The sequence below is a fragment of the Lissotriton helveticus genome, chromosome 5_1 (assembly GCF_964261635.1).
Source record: "Lissotriton helveticus chromosome 5_1, aLisHel1.1, whole genome shotgun sequence".
Classification (NCBI taxonomy): Eukaryota; Metazoa; Chordata; class Amphibia; order Caudata; family Salamandridae; genus Lissotriton; species Lissotriton helveticus.
In genome coordinates this window covers 1767998839-1768018039 of record NC_136065.1, presented here as the reverse complement: position 1 = coordinate 1768018039, position 19201 = coordinate 1767998839, and the positions used below count along the sequence as shown (strand labels likewise).

The following is a 19201-nucleotide window of genomic DNA, read 5'->3' as shown; positions in this document are numbered from 1 at the left end:
TTTTGTCTCGTGGTTGGGATAAAGGCAATGGATGCAATCCTCGTGGGATTCATCCACGTGCACACTCTTTCCACAGGATTTACAAGCTCTAAATAAACTTCTTTTAACAGACATTTTTCTATGAATAGAAAGTAGACATCTGAGAAAGTTGAAGAAAAAAACTGAGCAGAGCTCAAGGAGACTCCCTTACACACGACATTCAGTGAAAATCTGAGAGATTCTTGAGGGTACTGGGTGCTGATTGGTTGAAGTCTAAGTTTGGTCCTTATTTCTTTTTTTTAAAGGAGGTTGATAGGCTATTGAATACATGGTTACCTCCATGATAACCTATGGAAATTATAATTTACTGCTTTATTATATTTACCCTGGGACTCCCTAGTCAACGAGGGGGAAGGATTCAGGCATCTGAATCGATGAAAGATACCCCAATACTGTATAAAGAGATAGAGATTGTGTGTGTGTGACTGAGTGAGTGCTTTTATACATGTATGTATTAAGTTTAATACAATCCAAAAGTCTAATATTCCTCCAGACAAGTCTAATATTCCTCCAGACAACTCTAATATTCCTCCAGAGAACCAAAGTCTAATGCAATAGAAATCAAACAGTAGAAATTACTACAATTTCAGTGCACAATTTCTTACCTAGGTGTCAACGGACTTAGCGTGGCAGTTCCTCCAAGTAAATTCCGGCCACTTTTTGGTTTATTTTGAACCTGTTTTGTAAGGATAGATGATCCAGAAACAAGAGGAATAGCATCTGGAGATATCACAGCTGAGTCAATGTATGACACCGAGGAATCCGTGTTTAGAGAATACTTGGCATTGGAGGACTCCAAGTTCAGTCTGTTTAATTCCTGAAATTAACATTGGACAATTATTCCACATGCATCATTCAGTTCACAGTACTGCCCTACCAATTTGAATACAACCATGAGCATACAATATCACTACCTGTTCTTGCCTAATGTGCAGAGCTAAAGCGCTGCAACACTGAAGTTACCTTTTTTGACTAACTTGACCTCTCGGCTGCTGAATGAATGTTACAGAAGACATCTGTGAGAGGCTGGCTCATCATATACTATGCCACAAAGGTTCGTAGTGTGTAGTGAGTCCAGTGGTTCTCAAGAGGTTGTACAGGGGCTAAATAGAGGAAACTAATGCTTTTTATGTTAGTGTGGGCAAGCAGTTAGGCTTAGTAGAGGGTTGTGTTAATGTTGTACACAGTGGAAATAAATGAGACACTCCAATCTAAGACCAATTTATATAAATAGTACTTTGGTAAATATATATATTTTTTATATTTTATTTATCATTTTGCCAAGTCAAAAACAAACAGCAGTGCAGCACAGCCAGAAGGTAGCATGCATAACAGTGATATACAGTAATACAGGTATCTCAGCTTTTGCAGGTACATACATAGGTAAATAACAAAAATTTACATCTGTGGTTACAATAATGTACAGTACGGTTCCTTCCAACAGCCCAATGTGACCATCCTGTGTAGCACAGTCACCGCGTCTGTCCTGGGGACCTGTACCCATGTAATCGAGTTGTATACTATTTCCATTATAATCTATATTAGTTCACTGATCAGAGTCCGACCTCGCTGTCATATATGCAGTGTAGAGCCCCCAGATATCTCGCGGTCTAGATGCCGCCGGCAATTCTTCATGTTAACAGGTGAGTTGATCATGGCAATAAGCTAGATCCTACAGCCAGTCATTTAGATCAGGTGCCCGTCTCCCTCCCCAACACACAGCGACCTTACGCTTAGCCACTTGAAGCGATAGTGTCACCAATTTACGCACTCCAGTCGGGATCGCAGAGACTATTCCCAGCAAGCATACCTTGGGATCACACTCAATCTTAACACTCGTCATGCCAGTCAGCGCCTCAACCACTTCTGTCCAGAATGTAAATATTCTAGCGCACTCCCATGCTAAATGTATAAAGTCAGCAGCCTCAGCCCCACAACGTACACAATTATTAGAATCACGCAGCCCGTATCTGTGCAGCTGTGCCGGAGTGTAGTATAATTGATGCAGATATTTATTATAAGTTTGAAATTACCATTCGCTGCAAATCTTCATGGAGCAGCTCTCCTCCCACTCGTCGTCTGTTAGTGGCTGCGGGAGTTTGTCGTCCCACTTACTTTTTGAGCGAGTTACTGCGGCCCCTTCGTCCCGCTGCGACGCACGATACAAGTGTCTTTCGACTTGTATAGAAGCTGCAGTGCCTCTAACATCACAGGCTCTGCGGGGAATGATGGAAACAGGCTGCGTAGTGCGGCCCTGTACCTGGCGTATATAAACGTGGCCATGACTACATTACCTCCTCTGGCCAGGAAGTCCTGTAGTGTGAAGAACGTTCCGCCCGGAAAGACGTCTCCTATTTCTTGAATCCCTGCAGTTTGCAAAAGGCGAAGTGCCCCGGCCTCGCACGTTACTGATATGTCCGCATGGTGCAGGAGAGGCATTGCCGGCGCATACAAGGGAAGCCTTTCCGCCCTTTTCCCCCAGTTCAGTCCAAGCTCTGGCTGTGCACCGCACTGTGTCCACCCCATCCCGTTCGTCCACCGAATGCGGATTCACTATCATAGCCCGAAGAGGCAGCGGTTAAACTGCTCCAGCATCGATCGCCACATGTGGCGTGTACGGTGGTGCTGACTGCCAGTAGGAAACAAAGTGTGCCTGCGCACACAGAGAATATAATTGCATACCCTCCAAGTTCGTACGGCTTTGTCAATGTGTCCCAACCTATTTGGGGTTTCTTGCCTCCCCAAGCCAATGTGATTAACAATGAACGAAGCGTGGTGAAAAAATACCCCCTAAGCACCAGCGGAACATTCACAAATAGGTATAAGAACTTCGGGAGCACCACCATTTTAATCAACGCCACCCGGTCAGCAAACAACAGAGGCAAACGCGTCCACCGCCCCACCTGATCTTCAAGCTTGGACACCGCCGTCCCATAGTTAGCCCTGATAACCTCTTCCGGATCACGGTGCACCCAAATGCCCAGATAGCGGACAGGGTCCGTAGCCCATTGCAGGGGAAAGTTTAGTGTAAATCTTGTGGTACTGTCCGTAAGTGGCAGAATAATCGATTTCGTTCAATTAATGGACAGACCTGAGAACCATTCAAAACGAGTGCATTCCCGGAGGACCCCCTCTAGGTATCTTTCAGGTTCCCTTACATACAGGACCATGTCATCAGCGTACATGGAAACTACCAGTGGTCGCTGTACAAAGCGCAGTGCCGAGTCTGCATGTCTTTGTTGTATCATGCAGGCTAGCGGCTCCAATATCAAAGCAAATAGTAGAGGCAAAAGCGGACAGTCCTGCCTAGTCCCACGTTGAATAGGAAACCCCTCAGAGACATGTCCATTAATCCGCACTCGAGCCACCGGGTCTGTGTATAATAGTTTTATCCAGTCGATAAAAGACATTGGTACCCCCATACGATGTAACACGGCAAACTGATACCTCCAGGCAATAGAATCGAACGCTTAAGCAGCATCCAGCAGGATAGCCACTGCCGGAAATTCCGGCTTCAGTAGATGCAAGACAGCAAACATAGCACGCAGGTTATGTGTCGTGGAGCGCGACGGTATGAACCCCGACTGGTCCGGCAGAACCATGACATTGAGAAGCAAACGCAACCGCGTGGCCAACACTTTAGACAGGATTTTAACGTCAGTATTCATAAGTGATAACGGCCTATAGGACTCACACTGGTTGTGGGGTTTCCCGGGCTTAGGCAATGCAACTATTAGTGCCTCTCTGAGTGTGGCAGGTAGTCGTCGTTGTTCAAACGATTTATCATACATTGCCGCGAGGTGAGGCAGCAGCAGGTCTGCATATTCTTTGTAAAATTCATCAGGAAGGCCTTCAGTGCCCGCGGCCTTCCCATTTGGCAATGCAGCAATTGCATCTTTGAGCTCATCAGCAGTCAAGTGATACATTAAAAAATCCTGCTAACCCTTGGAGAGCCAAACCAATGCCACATCATCCAGATATCGGCCTATCTCCTCCTCACTGGCCGTTGCCCTGTGCCCATACATGCCTTTGTAGAAGTGAACAAACTGGTCTAATAGGTCCGCAGCATATGTCACTGGTCGGTCATCAACCGTAAGTTCTTGTACATTGCAGTATTTAGCCCAGGGTTCAGTGATGTGCTCTGCCAGTGCGCGCCCCGGGCGTTCTCCCTCCCCATATTATCGGGCTCTACACCTTTTTGACAAGTGTCGCACCTCCTGCTCTGCTAAATCATTATATTCATCTACTTTTGATCTGATGTCTGCTAAGAGTGACTCAGTTGGGGCATTGTTATAGTGACTCTCTAGACCATTCAGGTCACGTTCCAGTTGCCCCATAGAGGTTCGCAATGATTTAAGGACCAGCCTGCAATCCTATACATACCCCTCTTATGGTCACTTTGAATGCCTCCCATACAGTGCCAATATCGTCCACCGACCCCACATTCGCTGTGAAGTAATTTTTAATTGCTTCACGCACCCCTTCCTTAAACACCAGGTCTAGCATGGCAGTGGGTTGCAATTTCCAAGTGAATGGGGCAGGAAAATTTGCCGGGGGGCATCATTTCCAACAGGACTGGAGCATGATCTGACCGTGTAAGGGTTAAGTGCTCAACTTTAGTTACCCAAGTATTAACATCACGAGTTGTCAGCCAAAAGTCCAAGCGGGACCATGTGTCGTGCGCGTAAGTGTAGCAGGTTCCTTCCCGTGCCCCTGGGTGTCTCAGTCGCCATACATCCACTAAACCCAGTTCAGACATACCATCACGCACCGCTTTCGCAGCCCTCTTTTCATGTGCAGGGGGACTGGTTTTTCTATCCATGCCCTGTTCCATAACCACATTGTAATCCCCCCTCATACAATAGCAGAAGATGGCAATGCGTAAACCTCATTCCATAGCACCGTATAAAAACCTGGGTCGTCTGCATTGGGCCCATATACATTCACCATTGTGACCAGGGTTCCGCATAGCTTCCCTTGCAGTATTATGTATCTCCCTTCCTTGTCAACTATCTCATACAGGCTATCAAATAGGATTGTTTTTTAATCAAAATCATGACCCCTCTGGCATATGTCGAATATGTTGAAGCAAGGCAGACCCCAGCTCACTGTTTGGCCACAGACGCCACTGTTTGTGATGTTAAATCTGTTTCCTGGAGGAAAACAACTTGTACATTATGGCGGTTCAAATATCCTATCACCTGTCTGATCTTTTTTGGACTGTTTAGACCCCGCACATTCCATGTAATCCAATTAAGCTTACCTATGTTAGACATCAAGAGTAATCAAGCATGTACCTGTGACGCAAATTTATAGATCCAATCTTTAAGTGGTTTTGAAAGAATACATAAGCACCCACTTCTTGGCTGTGCACACAATACTTACCCTTCCGGGAACTGGAGGACAATGAACAATCCCTTTCCCTACCCCCCTCCCCCGTCAGCCCCCCACCCACTTTAGCATTCCAAACTTGCCAAAGCCATCCCATAACCTCTCCTGTCCCCCCCTCTCCCCTCCTGCATTCAACAGTTGGGGTACACCCATTGGAAGGTGCGTAGAGGCGTTGCCCTCCCGTAGAAAAAAAACAGGAGGTGATCAAGCATCAATAGTGTAACATGCCAGTGCAAGCTATATAGGCTAGTGCCAACTGAACTTCAGATGAGGCTCATCCAAGCCACGACCTCAATTAGAGCAATCCCTCCCTGCCAGCCCCCGTGAAGCCGTGACCCGTAGTGCGGAGCAGTCAAGCCACACACGGACAAATCGCAATAATGCAGGCATTATAGATACTACTTGGATCATGCAGTTCCCATCCCCAGGACCCGTGTGGCCCCGAGCCCCAACACCCAGTCCCATCGAACAAAGGCAAGGAACAGTTTAACAAAGAGCTCCAGCCCCAGTTCACTTAGCCAGCAAATGTAGACCGCTAGAATCCCTGGCAGGCAGCCTAACTCTCCTCCTCCGCCAGCTCTTCCTCATCAGGTGTGCCAGCGGAGTCCCGCTTTTTTGCATTTCAATTTTTTAGCATAATCCAATGCTGCTTTTGGGTTGTTAAATATCTTATTGTCTGCAGGAGCATCAATTCGAAGTCTAGCAGGATATAGCATGGCATATGATACCTCCTCTTTTCGTATAAATTGCTTAACAGTGCCAAATTCCTTCATCGCCGCCTGCACCGCCACTGTAAAGTCAGGGAAAAACGCCAGCTTGTTCCCCTGATGCTCTATTGTGCCCTTCTCTCTCGCCATTCTCAGAATTGCGTCCCAATCTCTGTAGTTCAGGACGCGAGCTATTATAGGGCACGGTGGAGCTCCCGGCACCGGGCGAGTTGTCAAAGACCGATGGGCGCGCTCAATAATGAACATGGCCGACAGTTGCTCAGTACCAAAAATGTCTGTGATAAGTCGTTCCATATACAATTCCATTTTCCCCACATTCGTAGATTCCGGCAGGCCCGTGACGCGGATGTTATTGCGTCGCGAGCGCGCCTCCAAGTCCTCATTCTTTGCTTGGATAATGGAGAGGACCTTTTCCATATTTAGCGCCTTGTCAGAGACGGTCGTTAAGCCATTTTCAGTGGCTGACACCCTCTGCCCCACCTGCCCCATGCGAGTGTTGTGTTTCTCTAGCTGTGTGGGCATATGGTCCAATCTGTGGTTGACCGCTGACATGGCTCCCTCGATGGATTGCAACGATTTTTGCATGGCCAGCAACGTGGCCTCTAAGTTTGGCGTGCCCCCTGTCGCTGTTTCTGTGTCCGAGTCAGACGCATTCTTTTGCGACGTTTTGTTCGGCCTGCGTGATTCAAATGTGATTTTCGTCTGCCCCTTGTCCAGTCTGCCCATGATGAGGTGTGTCTTGTAGGCCCAGCCGATACGCCTCAGATGTTTCGGGGGCCCAGAGCCGAACAGAGAATCACCAAGCCCACTGATCTACCCGTGCCGCCATGCCGCACCTCTCAGTCCCTGAGCCAGTGCCCCCAGTTCACTCTCTGCGCTCCGGCGCCAATATGTGTGACCCGCAAGTGGAGAAGCTTTACTTTAAGCAGGATTGTTTGGCAGCTGCGCGCTAAAAATGGGAGCAGCGCTGTCACGTTTTGCCACGATGTGCACTGCAGCAGTCTTGCGCAAGTGTCGCATTCCGCTGTGCCTAGCCCCCACTGTTTGTACTCTAGGCCGGGGATCCGCAGCCTAATCCTGGAGCGCGACCGCAACTTTGGTCGTCAGTTTGGTGCCCAGCGCAGGCCCCTATCGCCGTCGGGCCTTTCCTCTTCTCTGCCCGGCGGCAGCAGCCAGCCCCGCAGCCCGCACCGCCCAGCGCCGACCACAGCTCGCAGGGGGTATCTCCGTGCGAGGCCCGGTACCGCCTACGCGACCCCGGCCTCCACCTGATGCCAGCCCCACTCACCAGCGCCTGAGACGTCCCGAGGGGCGCCGCCACGTCCTTCTCCGTGCCTCCGGCCGCAGGATGAGCTCCGATGCTGGGGCATCTTCGCCGCCAACTTTCAGTTCCCCACGTTGTGTCCAGCAGCACAGCCTGGCTGCAAGCGCAGGCAATGCACGTTGTCGGGAGCTCCGGAGGGGAGGCCTGGCAGTTCAACCACCGCTCCAGATGCCGATTGGAAACAGCTCTCACCGGTAAGGCGTTGCTCCTTCTCGTGTATGCACCAGCCAGGGGATGCCGCTCGCCGGTTTTCTCACTCCAGGCGGGCCGCCATGTTACAGGGCCCAGCGTGTTTCCTTCTTTTAAGCGGACTACAGAGACGGTAGACATCGCAAAATAGTCCAGAGAGCCGCCGCAAGGCTCAGGAAGGCTTTGCACTCCAGTGGCCCGGGAAAAGTAGCGTGGATGTTTCGGATATTTGGCAGATGTTCGCTTGATCCGACAGAGCCTCACAGAAGTGCGGCCACCTTGTCGCGCGCCCTCTAGCACGTCCAAGTACTTTGGCTAACTTCAGTTCCTCATATCCTAATCCTGCTCCTACAAACACAAAACTTTCATAGAAGCAAGTACGTTTTTAAATAAAAATACGTTTAAGTTTCAAAAGTGGACACACTGAAGTTTTCAAATCGCTGCAATTTTAACCTATGGTAGGAAAACAATTGGTTTTGCACATAAGTACCCAACTTACAGTTCCAGTCTACCGAGTTGGAGGTCAGCAGACGGCAAGGTTCAGGTAGCCACAAACACTACACCAGCAGCACATGGGCATCAGAGTGCAGAGGTCAAACCTGGTGTTAGGGCCCAATGTTGAACAACAGAGACTGAGGGTACTCAAATACAGACTGCTTGCAGGTAAGTAAAGTGGCTGCTTAGTTCAAGCTTTGGAGGTTTAGACAAGCACATAGGGGGCCATAAGGCAGCACAAAACAAACCAACAGCGGCAGAGGGGTGGCCAGGTGTAGGGTGCAAGCACGGTTGAGCATCCAATGCAAGTAAATGGAGGCACTCTGTTTTAGAAACAGGCTGCAGTCATCGAACCGTAAGGTGCTCAAAGAGCACCAGGGACAGCAGAGGTTAAGTTGGGATGCTGTGAGTCGCAGGAACACAGTCTGTCGAGCTCTCCGAGGCCCAGGGGATTTGGGTGCAAGGGTGTCCTTTGATGTCTGGTTTTTCGTATCTGAGCCAGCTGCAGTTGGGGGAAGCCTTCGAATTTACACTGCAGGCGTCGCTGTGGTGTCCAGGCACAAACCATTCGGGTAATTCTCTTGAAGTGTAACAAGATGAGAAAGTTAGTTTGACAGTTCTTGAATTTGCTGTAGTGCATTGTGATTGGCTAACACTGGACGGACCAAATAGGAATAGTCTCATTGCCGATAAACAGATGCATATGTATAAAAAAAGTTGCCTTATCTATGTCAGAGTCATGGACCGTGTGAGATAACTGCTGTCAGCAATACCGTTTCTGACTTCACTGTGCCGCTTTTTTGAATGGCTAATATCTGAGGAAACTAAGTTCCGATGAATAGACGCAGATGCAAGTGTGTTTATAACTAACAACAATCCTAACACAAGGACGGGTGACTGCAAAAAAGAAACCTGTCAATGCATATCAGTATAAAAATTCTGTTCTTTTTAATAAATTCTCCAATTAAAAACAGTTATCATAAACAAATTATCTTAAATTTACACACATTATATACAATTCATAAAATATTGTCACATAGTTTAAAAAAAACTGGTGGGAACACAGAATTCATAAAATATCACATAACATTAGACCTAATAACAAAAAAGTGGCAATCAATATTGTCATTAGACCTAATAACGAAAAAGTGGCAATCAATATTGTCGACGCCCGTTTCGGCGTTTCAAAAAACGCCTTCCTCAGGAGCCACAAATTATCTGAATTGGTTCTAGAAGTGGTCTTCTTGTTGTAAATCAAAAGATGGAAGGGGGGAGTGAAAGGGCTCAATCTTCTCGTCCTATATTCTGGTTAAGCCTTTTGGCATTTTGTAAGGTATTTCGAATTCCCTTTCAAATAAAAACAGAGATCTGATGATCTTCGTAGTTTAATTAAAATCGATAGGTTACCCTTCTTTCATTGCCTCACGTCTGGTCTACGTAAATCCAATCTTTAGCGAGTAAACCAGACCGCCGAACAAAATACGGTCGTGTCCGTGAGGTATTTAACTATTGGACGCAGATGCAAAACAGTTCTTTTGCTACAGTCATATCAGATTGGCAGTTGGTAGACGAACCAGAGGGGAAATTGAATTGATGATTTTTAAAGGAAAGGAGCAGGATTAGGATATGAGGAACTGAAGTTAGAATTACAGTTTTGACTTTGCCATGCCACTTTGTGTTTTGCTAGCATTTGACGAACCAGAGAGGAACCTCATCTTTGATGAACAGACATCATGCAAAACAGTTCTTTTCTATATTCATATCCAATTGGCAGACAGTAGAAGGACCGGAAAGGAGACTGGATTAATGATGTATAAAGGAAAGGAGCAGGTTTAGGATATGAGAAACCTCATAATGGGTAGAACGGCTTAACTACAAGTTATTAAGCTATAAGAGGGTTAAAGAGCGATCTCTAGTTTACCATTTATTATTGAACACGTAAGCTTTGCAACGCTAAGCCGGACAAACCGGAATGGAGATAGCGGAGTCAGAATCATGCAAGGAGATGCGAGATTGGCCAAATGGATTCACATTAAGGAGCAGTATTACGATGAAAGCAGATGATTGACTGGTTACTTGTTGCTGTAAGTCTTCCTAACCAGAAAACAGGTTAGAAGCGCTTTTCCTGTGGCATTCGGCTCTAGGACACAAAGGACCAAGGTCAGTAGCCCCGTGGTGGGAACTGGGGAGTAACAGACGAATTAGGCCTCACTAAGAAGATCAGAAGATAAAAAAATTATTTTTTAGTCTTTTTAGGATAGTATTTTGTTTGGAGAATAGTAACATTAAAACAGGCCCTTTTTAAATAATACAATCCCTAATTAGAAAGGGGGGATGAGCACTACTTGAGAATTCCAATATTGTACTTTCACTAGGATTATTTAATAGAATGACATTTTAGAGAAACGTTTTTCTTTGAGCTGAATTTTGTCATATTCTCTTAAATTGTAGGTGAAATAGGGGGTACTATACCACCCAGGAGAAAATTAGATGACAACGAAATTGAAACTGAAGCTCCACTTTACGGCAACAAAAAATTATTTGGAAAACACTAGTGAGTGCGATTTGGACACATGCTAGATGGATAAGTAGTGGAAATATGAGCTTTTAGATTATTTCGGAATATGCTGCTAAGAAACGGTCATGGATAACATGCTGAAAGTGACTTAGTAGAATATCATGTCCTTTTTAGGTCTCGCTGAGCCAGCGCATGCGCTGTCCGAGACATTTAGTATCGAGATTTTCAAAGTGCTGCCCCAGCAGGCTTTTGGTGGCCTAGCCTTTGCGTTCACTCGAGCGTGCACGCGCGCAGCCGCCATCTGCCTCCCTTCTAGCGCTTCCCGGCTGACCGAGCTGAGCCATGTGAGATTCCCAATGAAGCTCCCGCAGGTGAACATCACCGTCCTATCTCCTCAATTATAATATACGTTTTTCTATTATGATGTCATGAATTGAGGGGCCTTTCGTGGTTTATGCTGTCACTTAGCACATATTACCGAAAGACATACAATCTTTAATTATTTATGCAACTTCAGTGATTGTTTTTGAGTGATTACTTGGTGGTTTTTGCTAATTGAGTTCTCAATAGCAATCTTGGGCATTGTCATATTGCACTCAGGCTTTCCATCTATTACTGTTAATTAAATCCTGATCCTACTCGCCACTAAAGAGTCTCTCACTCTCACAGACACTCACAGAGAAACACAGACACTCGCAGAGAAACACAGAGACACTCGCAGAGAAACACAGAGACACTCGCAGAGAAACACAGAGACACTCGCAGAGAAACACAGAGACACTCGCAGAGAAACACAGAGACACTCGCAGAGAAACACAGAGACACTCGCAGAGAAACACAGAGACACTCGCAGAGAAACACAGAGACACTCGCAGAGAAACACAGAGACACTCGCAGAGAAACACAGACACTCGCAGAGAAACACAGACACTCGCAGCGAGACACAGACACTCGCAGCGAGACCCAGACACTCGCAGCGAGACCCAGACACTCGCAGCGAGACCCAGACACTCGCAGCGAGACCCAGACACTCGCAGCGAGACCCAGACACTCGCAGCGAGACCCAGACACTCGCAGCGAGACCCAGACACTCGCAGCGAGACACAGACACTCTCGCAGAAACACAGACACTCTCGCAGAAACACAGACAGACTCTCGCAGAAACACAGACAGACTCTCGCAGAAACACAGACAGACTCTCGCAGAAACACAGACAGACTCTCGCAGAAACACAGACAGACTCTCGCAGAAACACAGACAGACTCTCGCAGAAACACACAGACTCTCGCAGAAACACAGACAGACTCTCGCAGAAACACACAGACTCTCGCAGAAACACACAGACTCTCGCAGAAACACAGACTCTCGCAGAAACACAGACTCTCGCAGAAACACAGACTCTCGCAGAAACACAGACTCTCGCAGAAACACAGACTCTCGCAGAAACACAGACTCTCGCAGAAACACAGACTCTCGCAGAAACACAGACTCTCGCAGAAACACAGACTCTCGCAGAAACACAGACTCTCGCAGAAACACAGACTCTCGCAGAAACACAGACTCTCGCAGAAACACAGACTCTCGCAGAAACACAGACTCTCGCAGAAACACAGACTCTCGCAGAAACACAGACTCTCGCAGAAACACAGACTCTCGCAGAAACACAGACTCTCGCAGAAACACAGACTCTCGCAGAAACACAGACTCTCGCAGAAACACAGACTCTCGCAGAAACACAGACTCTCGCAGAAACACAGACTCTCGCAGAAACACAGACTCTCGCAGAAACACAGACTCTCGCAGAAACACAGACTCTCGCAGAAACACAGACTCTCGCAGAAACACAGACTCTCGCAGAAACACAGACTCTCGCAGAAACACAGACAGACTCTCGCAGAAACACAGACAGACTCTCGCAGAAACACAGACAGACTCTCGCAGAAACACAGACAGACTCTCGCAGAAACACAGACAGACTCTCGCAGAAACACAGACAGACTCTCGCAGAAACACAGACAGACTCTCGCAGAAACACAGACAGACTCTCGCAGAAACACAGACAGACTCTCGCAGAAACACAGACAGACTCTCGCAGAAACACAGACAGACTCTCGCAGAAACACAGACAGACTCTCGCAGAAACACAGACAGACTCTCGCAGAAACACAGACAGACTCTCGCCAAATGACTGACTCTCGCCAAAAGACTGACTCTCGCCAAAAGACTGACTCTCGCCAAAAGACTGACTCTCGCCAAAAGACTGACTCTCGCCAAAAGACTGACTCTCGCCAAAAGACTGACTCTCGCCAAAAGACTGACTCTCGCCAAAAGACTGACTCTCGCCAAAAGACTGACTCTCGCCAAAAGACTGACTCTCGCCAAAAGACTGACTCTCGCCAAAAGACTGACTCTCGCCAAAAGACTGACTCTCGCCAAAAGACTGACTCTCGCCAAAAGACTGACTCTCGCCAAAAGACTGACTCTCGCCAAAAGACTGACTCTCGCCAAAAGACTGACTCTCGCCAAAAGACTGACTCTCGCCAAAAGACTGACTCTCGCCAAAAGACTGACTCTCGCCAAAAGACTGACTCTCGCCAAAAGACTGGCTCTCGCCAAAAGACTGGCTCTCGCCAAAAGACTGGCTCTCGCCAAAAGACTGGCTCTCGCCAAAAGACTGGCTCTCGCCAAAAGACTGGCTCTCGCCAAAAGACTGGCTCTCGCCAAAAGACTGGCTCTCGCCAAAAGACTGGCTCTCGCCAAAAGACTGGCTCACTCTCACTGACTCACTCGCTTTCACTCACTGACTGACTCACTCTCTCACTCACTCTCATTCACTCCCACTGGCTGACTCTCTCACTGACTGACTGACCTTCACCCTCCTGTTATTTATGCCCCCCATAACAAAAGGACAAAAAAAACTAAAGACATTATGTTTAATTCTTTTTTAATAAGGTCGTTTTGTTGTACATAATGCTTTTTTGGCCATAGCTAAGGTTACAAAAATGCTTCTAACACTTCTTTATTACAACTTTTCAGCATGCTGCAAACTTCTGTACAGCACAGCTTAAAGACATAGGTAAAGTCAATATCTCTGGCTAAACACTTCTAAGTTTCCAAAGGCGAGACCTATTGGCTATGCCAATGCTTGTTTAATCAATGTTTTTAGGTTGTATATAGGTTGGTAATTATATTTATCTGGTGTATTGTGTATTGTGTCAGAGTAAGGAAATCATTATGTACATAAAGAATGGTCTTTTTTCTAAAAATGATCCAAATAGTAAAAACACGCCGTAGATAGGCAATTTATATAGTATTTGGGTAGGGAGTCTTTGGGGGTATGTAGCAACTTAAATTTACTGTGTTATTATTTACTACGCCATCTGAGTATTATTGCATGATACACACGAGTTATGAACGTTTGTTTTTTTAATTTCACAGCTCAGATGATGTCTTAGAGGGACAAAACGCATTGGCTGGGCTAAATGAATAATTTGTTTTTCTTAAAAATGAATAAAAGTTAGACTCTGAACATATTCGCAAGACTCTCGGAAAATTATTTTGTCAAATTTTACATATTGGATAGATTTTTTTTACTTCTGGCTGATGTTGAAAAAGTTGGAACAGAGTAGTAAATATAAAAATCTGCTTCTGATATAATTACTCTCCTTTTCAATATTTTTAAGTCCCTAGCAAGACTTTTCCAAATCTAGAAAAAATGTCAATTCAAAAAATTATTTGTACTAAAGGCAATTTCTAGATTGCAGTCATGAGACAGGGGTTGACCAAGTGGTCCAACAAATGCAAAGTCGTAGACCCAACCGCTGATCCACCAATCTAGAAAGCTGGTTCTGTATTCACTATGTAATGCAAAGAATTCTTGTTGTTCTGTGTAACTGTCGGGGAGAACAGGTTTGCCTTTTTATTATAGGCGTAGTACAGTGATTCACCTCCTTATAAATTGTATAAGGGAAGGATTGGGAGCTGGATATTTTGACTGCCCCATTGTTAGAGTCACTGATATGCCCTGACGCCCTGGGATTGGGTCTATTGTTGCATTACAAGTTTTGAGTGGAGGGCGACCCTTTCATTATTTCCCTCTTGGCTCCTAGTGAGTGTTTGTCTGTATTCACTATACCAAAGTAAGGTATAGTGTGCCCAGAGTCCAGGGGATCCCCAGAGGTATAGCAGAGGATAATACATTACTCTCAAGTTTGTGGTTGCTGGCTGAGCAGTTAGACTTGTCAGAGGGTAGTGATAAGCACTTGTTGTACACTCCTGCAAGAAATGATGACACACTCAAAGACTAAATCCAGACCAATTGTTTGTATAAAAAGTTGTTACTTTGTTACTTGTATTATTAGAACCAAGAATTACTTTGTTGCAGGTAAATTGCGGATTTCAAAAAAGTAAAAGTTTTCAAAATACAGTGTGTACTGCTTTTGTATAAGCATACAAGATACTTTGTGGAAATGTGTTGTTAAATCTTTGGAATACTTGAAATTACTTCAGATTACTTTCTAGTTACTTTTGTAACTTTATGCAAAAACAAATAAATACAGTTTAGGTACTGCAGTACATAAGTAAGCAGGACAACTCTTGTAGTCACGAAGTTACTTTGTTGCAATGTAAGGCAAAGTCAACACCACACCATGCAAACCTATGGGAAAAACGAAGTTAGTACTTGTAGGCAGGCACAACAACTTTTGGTATGTTCGTTTTGGGGGTAAAACCAAAGTTTCCCAAGGATCAATTCAGCACTCAAGGTGCAACACCAGCGGACTAGGGCGCCTAAGTGCAGGGGAGTCAATGGGGGCTCGCAGTACATCAGTTTGAAGTGGCACACGGAGAGGTAAAGCTGCCTTGGAGGACAATCTTCAGGGGTTAAGGTAAGTACAAAGGGGGCCTAAAGCAGCAACAAAATGTCAACACCAGCGGCATGGGGCGGCGGGGTGGAGAATGCTCACAATGTGTCGGGCAGTCAATGTTACCTTGTGGAGATTGTCGGTTCCAGTTTCAGCTGCAGGCTAAGACCAGGGGGTCTTTTCGGCGAAACCAGCAACCAGGGGAGGAAGTTGAGAGGTCAGGTGTCGTCGGGGCATTGTTGGTTCCGGTAACCAGGACGCAGGGCTGGAAGATGCAGGGTGTTCTTTGGAAGTCTGTGTTCTACTGGGCAGGTCGCAGTCGAGAGGTCTTGGTGCAAAGGTTGCAAGTATACTCACAAATGCTATAATAAATAATTTTATATTTTTATAGAGCGCAAACAATTGCCTGGAGGAGTCAAGGCACTACTGAGTATCGGAGCGTGCACGCTGGATTAATAGAGGCAGAGCCATGTCTTCAATGACTTAGAAAAAGAAAGCAAGTTTGTCTGAGATTTACTATACAGTGGCATGGAGTTCCAAAGTTCTGAAGCCCTGGTCACAAAACTTCTGCCGCCCGAAGAGACGTGCTTGAACCTAGGAATCAATGTTTCTTGCCACACTTGAATGGAAGGGTCTTTATGGGATGTACCATTTAAGCTTGTCATTGAGATAAGTTGGGCCAAGATCATACAAAGTCCAAAAAGTGATATGTAGGGCTTTGAAATGGACTCATTGTTTGTCCGGGACCAGTGAAGTACCCATAAGGCTAATTTAGCTGATTAGAATGAAAGGATTCCGAAAAAAAGGCTAGTGGCAGCATTCTGAAGGGACTGCAATTTATTTAGGTACTGCACATGCAGGTAAAGATACAACCCATTGCAGTAACCTAGTTTTGATGTATTAATGTTATTACTACTGTTCTTTGCAGAGGTGGTAGAATATATGAAATAATCTTTTTTATTACCTTGAGTGTATAAAACGTGGAGAGAGTGGCACTTACCTGGTCACCAAAGGTAAGTTTACTGTCTATAAAGTGTGAGAAGGTGGCTCTATATATACTGGACCAGAATAAGGTACAGTAGGATAGGACAAAGGTGGCACGGCCAGCGGCACTCGGGCGGCTGGGTGCAGGGTGCTTTTGAGCCGTCGGGCGCTCATTGTTATTCAAAGCGAAAGGTAAAAGATGAAAAAAGGCTGCAGGCTCGGGGACGGAGACTCTTCAAGGGCGACCACCAATTCGAGAGGTAGGTACCTCAAAGGAAGGTGCAGGGAGTTGCAGGACGCCAGGTGCAGGGGTGTCGGAAAAGCTTACCCACAGCTGGTCGCGGCTGGGGGGGCCCCTGGTTCCGGTCCGCAGGAGTCGTCTGGTTAGTCGAGGAGGGTCTTTGGGCACTGGACTTCGGGTCCCAGTCACCGGGGGGACATCCTCGTGGTCGTGGATCACTTGGGCACGGGCCGGGCTTGGCGGGTGCAGAGTGGGCTGGTCCGGAGTTTCCTGGCTGGCACCACGGGGTTGTTGCAGTAGAGCCTCTGTTGATGGGAGTCCCAATCTTCAAGAGGGTCAAGGCAGGCAGGTCCTCTGGGTGTCCCAAGGTTACTGACCGCTGGAGTCGTCGGGGTTTAGGCAGGAGCAGGTTCCAGGATCGACAGGCCGGTAGGGCTGGGGCCTAGTCAGTTGTTGTCGTCCTGTTAGCAGCTGCACGGCGGGTCTTCTTCCTCTTGATCTTCTGTCTTCTTTTCTTTTAGGGATCTGAGGAAGGAAGGTTACGGGAGCCCCTAAATACTTATTTTAGGAGGCGTTACAGGTAGGGCAAGGGCAGGCACCAATAGGTCTCTGTCCTGGGGTGGGTACACCCCCTAGCCTGCTCTTCTTGTGTGGGAGTGGCGCAGGAGCCTAGCTGTGATAGGGCAGGGCTCCCCATCTTCAAGATAGCCGGAGCCCGGGGTCGTGCTTCACCTCGGCTCCCCCACCTGAGGGGTGAGGCTGGCACCCCCCAATTCCCGGACGTATTTTTTCCCGCCAGTCTTCCCGCCAAAGTGGGGGTCAGGACTGGTGGGGGCCAGTTGCTGGGTACAGCTAATGGTCTGGAGAAGTTCAGAGAGGCGGCAGGCCTTTAAAGCAACCCCCTGCCCATCCTGTGGGAGGAGACCTAGCACCTCGCCCAGGATGTGCATTGTTGCAGGCCCAGGAGAGCGGGGGCTCTCCACCCAGGGGTCCAGCAACATGTCTGCTTAGTGGCAGCCTCTAAGTCCAGACGTGGATTGTGGTTAGTTTCAGGGGGCATCTCCAAGATGCCCTCCGGGGTGCATTTTTCATTAGATCCCACAATGGCATCAGTGTAGATTTAATGTGCGGAGAAGGTTGATACCAAACTTGTCAGTCTTCAGTGTAGCCATTATGGTGTTGTGGAGTTCGTAATGTCGACCTCTCAGCACCATATACTTTTAATGGCATCACTGCACTTACAGTGCCCAGGAATGACCCTGGGCACTGTAGGGGCACAGGGCTCATGCACCTGTGCCCACACCACTGGCATAGAGCACCCAGCTAGAGGGGTGGCTGATGTATGTCAGGGCAGTAGGTTTGTGGGCATTGCACACAGGGTTGTGTGCCATGTCGACTCTTTGTATAGTTCTGTACTTAGACACTCAGCCTGCAAAGGCAGTGTGTGGGTGCCAGGGTACAGGGCCCCTAGGGGTGGCACAATAAGTGCTGCAGGCCTTAGGAGTCTTCTCTGGTCACCATGCCCTGGGTACCTAGGGTACCATTTACTAGGGGCTGACAGGTGGCCAGGGATGCCAATTGGGTTTTAGTTTCAACACAGTTTTAGGGAAGGAACACAGGCCCTGGGTACCTGGTTGACAGGAGCCCAGGGCACACTCAGTCAAAGCAAATCAGCAGTCAGAAAAAAGTGGGGGCATACCAAGGCAAGAAAGATGGCACTTTCTCACACAAGCAAACACCTCCCACCCCCCAAACAAAAGGTGATGAGACTAACCTTGCCCTAGGGAGTCTTCATTGTCTAAGTGGAAGAACCTGGAAAGTCCATCTGCATTGCCATGGGCAGTCCCTGGTCAGTGTTCCACTTCAAAGACCATTCCCTGTAGGGAGATGGACAATCTAAATAGTTTTGGATTTTCCCCTTTCATCTGCATTAGCCATCTGAGAGGTCTGTGGTCAGTTTGAACCAGTAAGTGAGTTCCAAACAAGTAGGGCCTCAACTTCTACAGGGACCAAACCACAGCAAAGGCCTCCCTCTCAATGGCACTCCAACGCTGCTCTCTGGGGAGTAGCCTCCTGCTTATAAAAGCAAAAGGTTGGTCTTGGCCTTCCTTATTGATCTGGGAAGACACCACTCCTATCCCTAGCTCTGAGGCATCAGTCTGCACTATGAACTGCTTGGAGTAGTCTGGTGCTTTTAGAATGGGTGCTGAGCACATTGCTTCTTTCAGGGTGTCAAAAGCCTTTTGGCATCTAACAATCCAGTTTACTTTCTTGGGCATTTTATTGGATGTGAGTTCTGTGAGGGGAGTCACAATGGACCCATATCCCTTCACAAACTTCCTGTAGTATCCAGTCAAGCCAAGGAATGCCCTGACTTGGGTCTGGGAGGTTGGAGCTGCCCAGTCCATGATACTCTGGATCTTGGGCTGT

At 47.2% G+C, this 19201-nt stretch overlaps 1 protein-coding gene across 3 annotated transcripts in view; it reads right to left on the bottom strand.

Annotated features, from left to right (window-relative positions):
- Window positions 1–19201, bottom strand: part of CDC27 (cell division cycle 27) — a 1228661-nt gene that overhangs the window by 835132 nt on the left and 374328 nt on the right. For all 3 annotated transcript variants that reach the window (XM_078645032.1, XM_078645031.1, XM_078645033.1), the window contains exon 7: window positions 645–856. In XM_078645032.1, the coding sequence (XP_078501158.1) occupies window positions 645–856 (212 nt within the window). The remainder of the gene's footprint in view (window positions 1–644; window positions 857–19201) is intronic.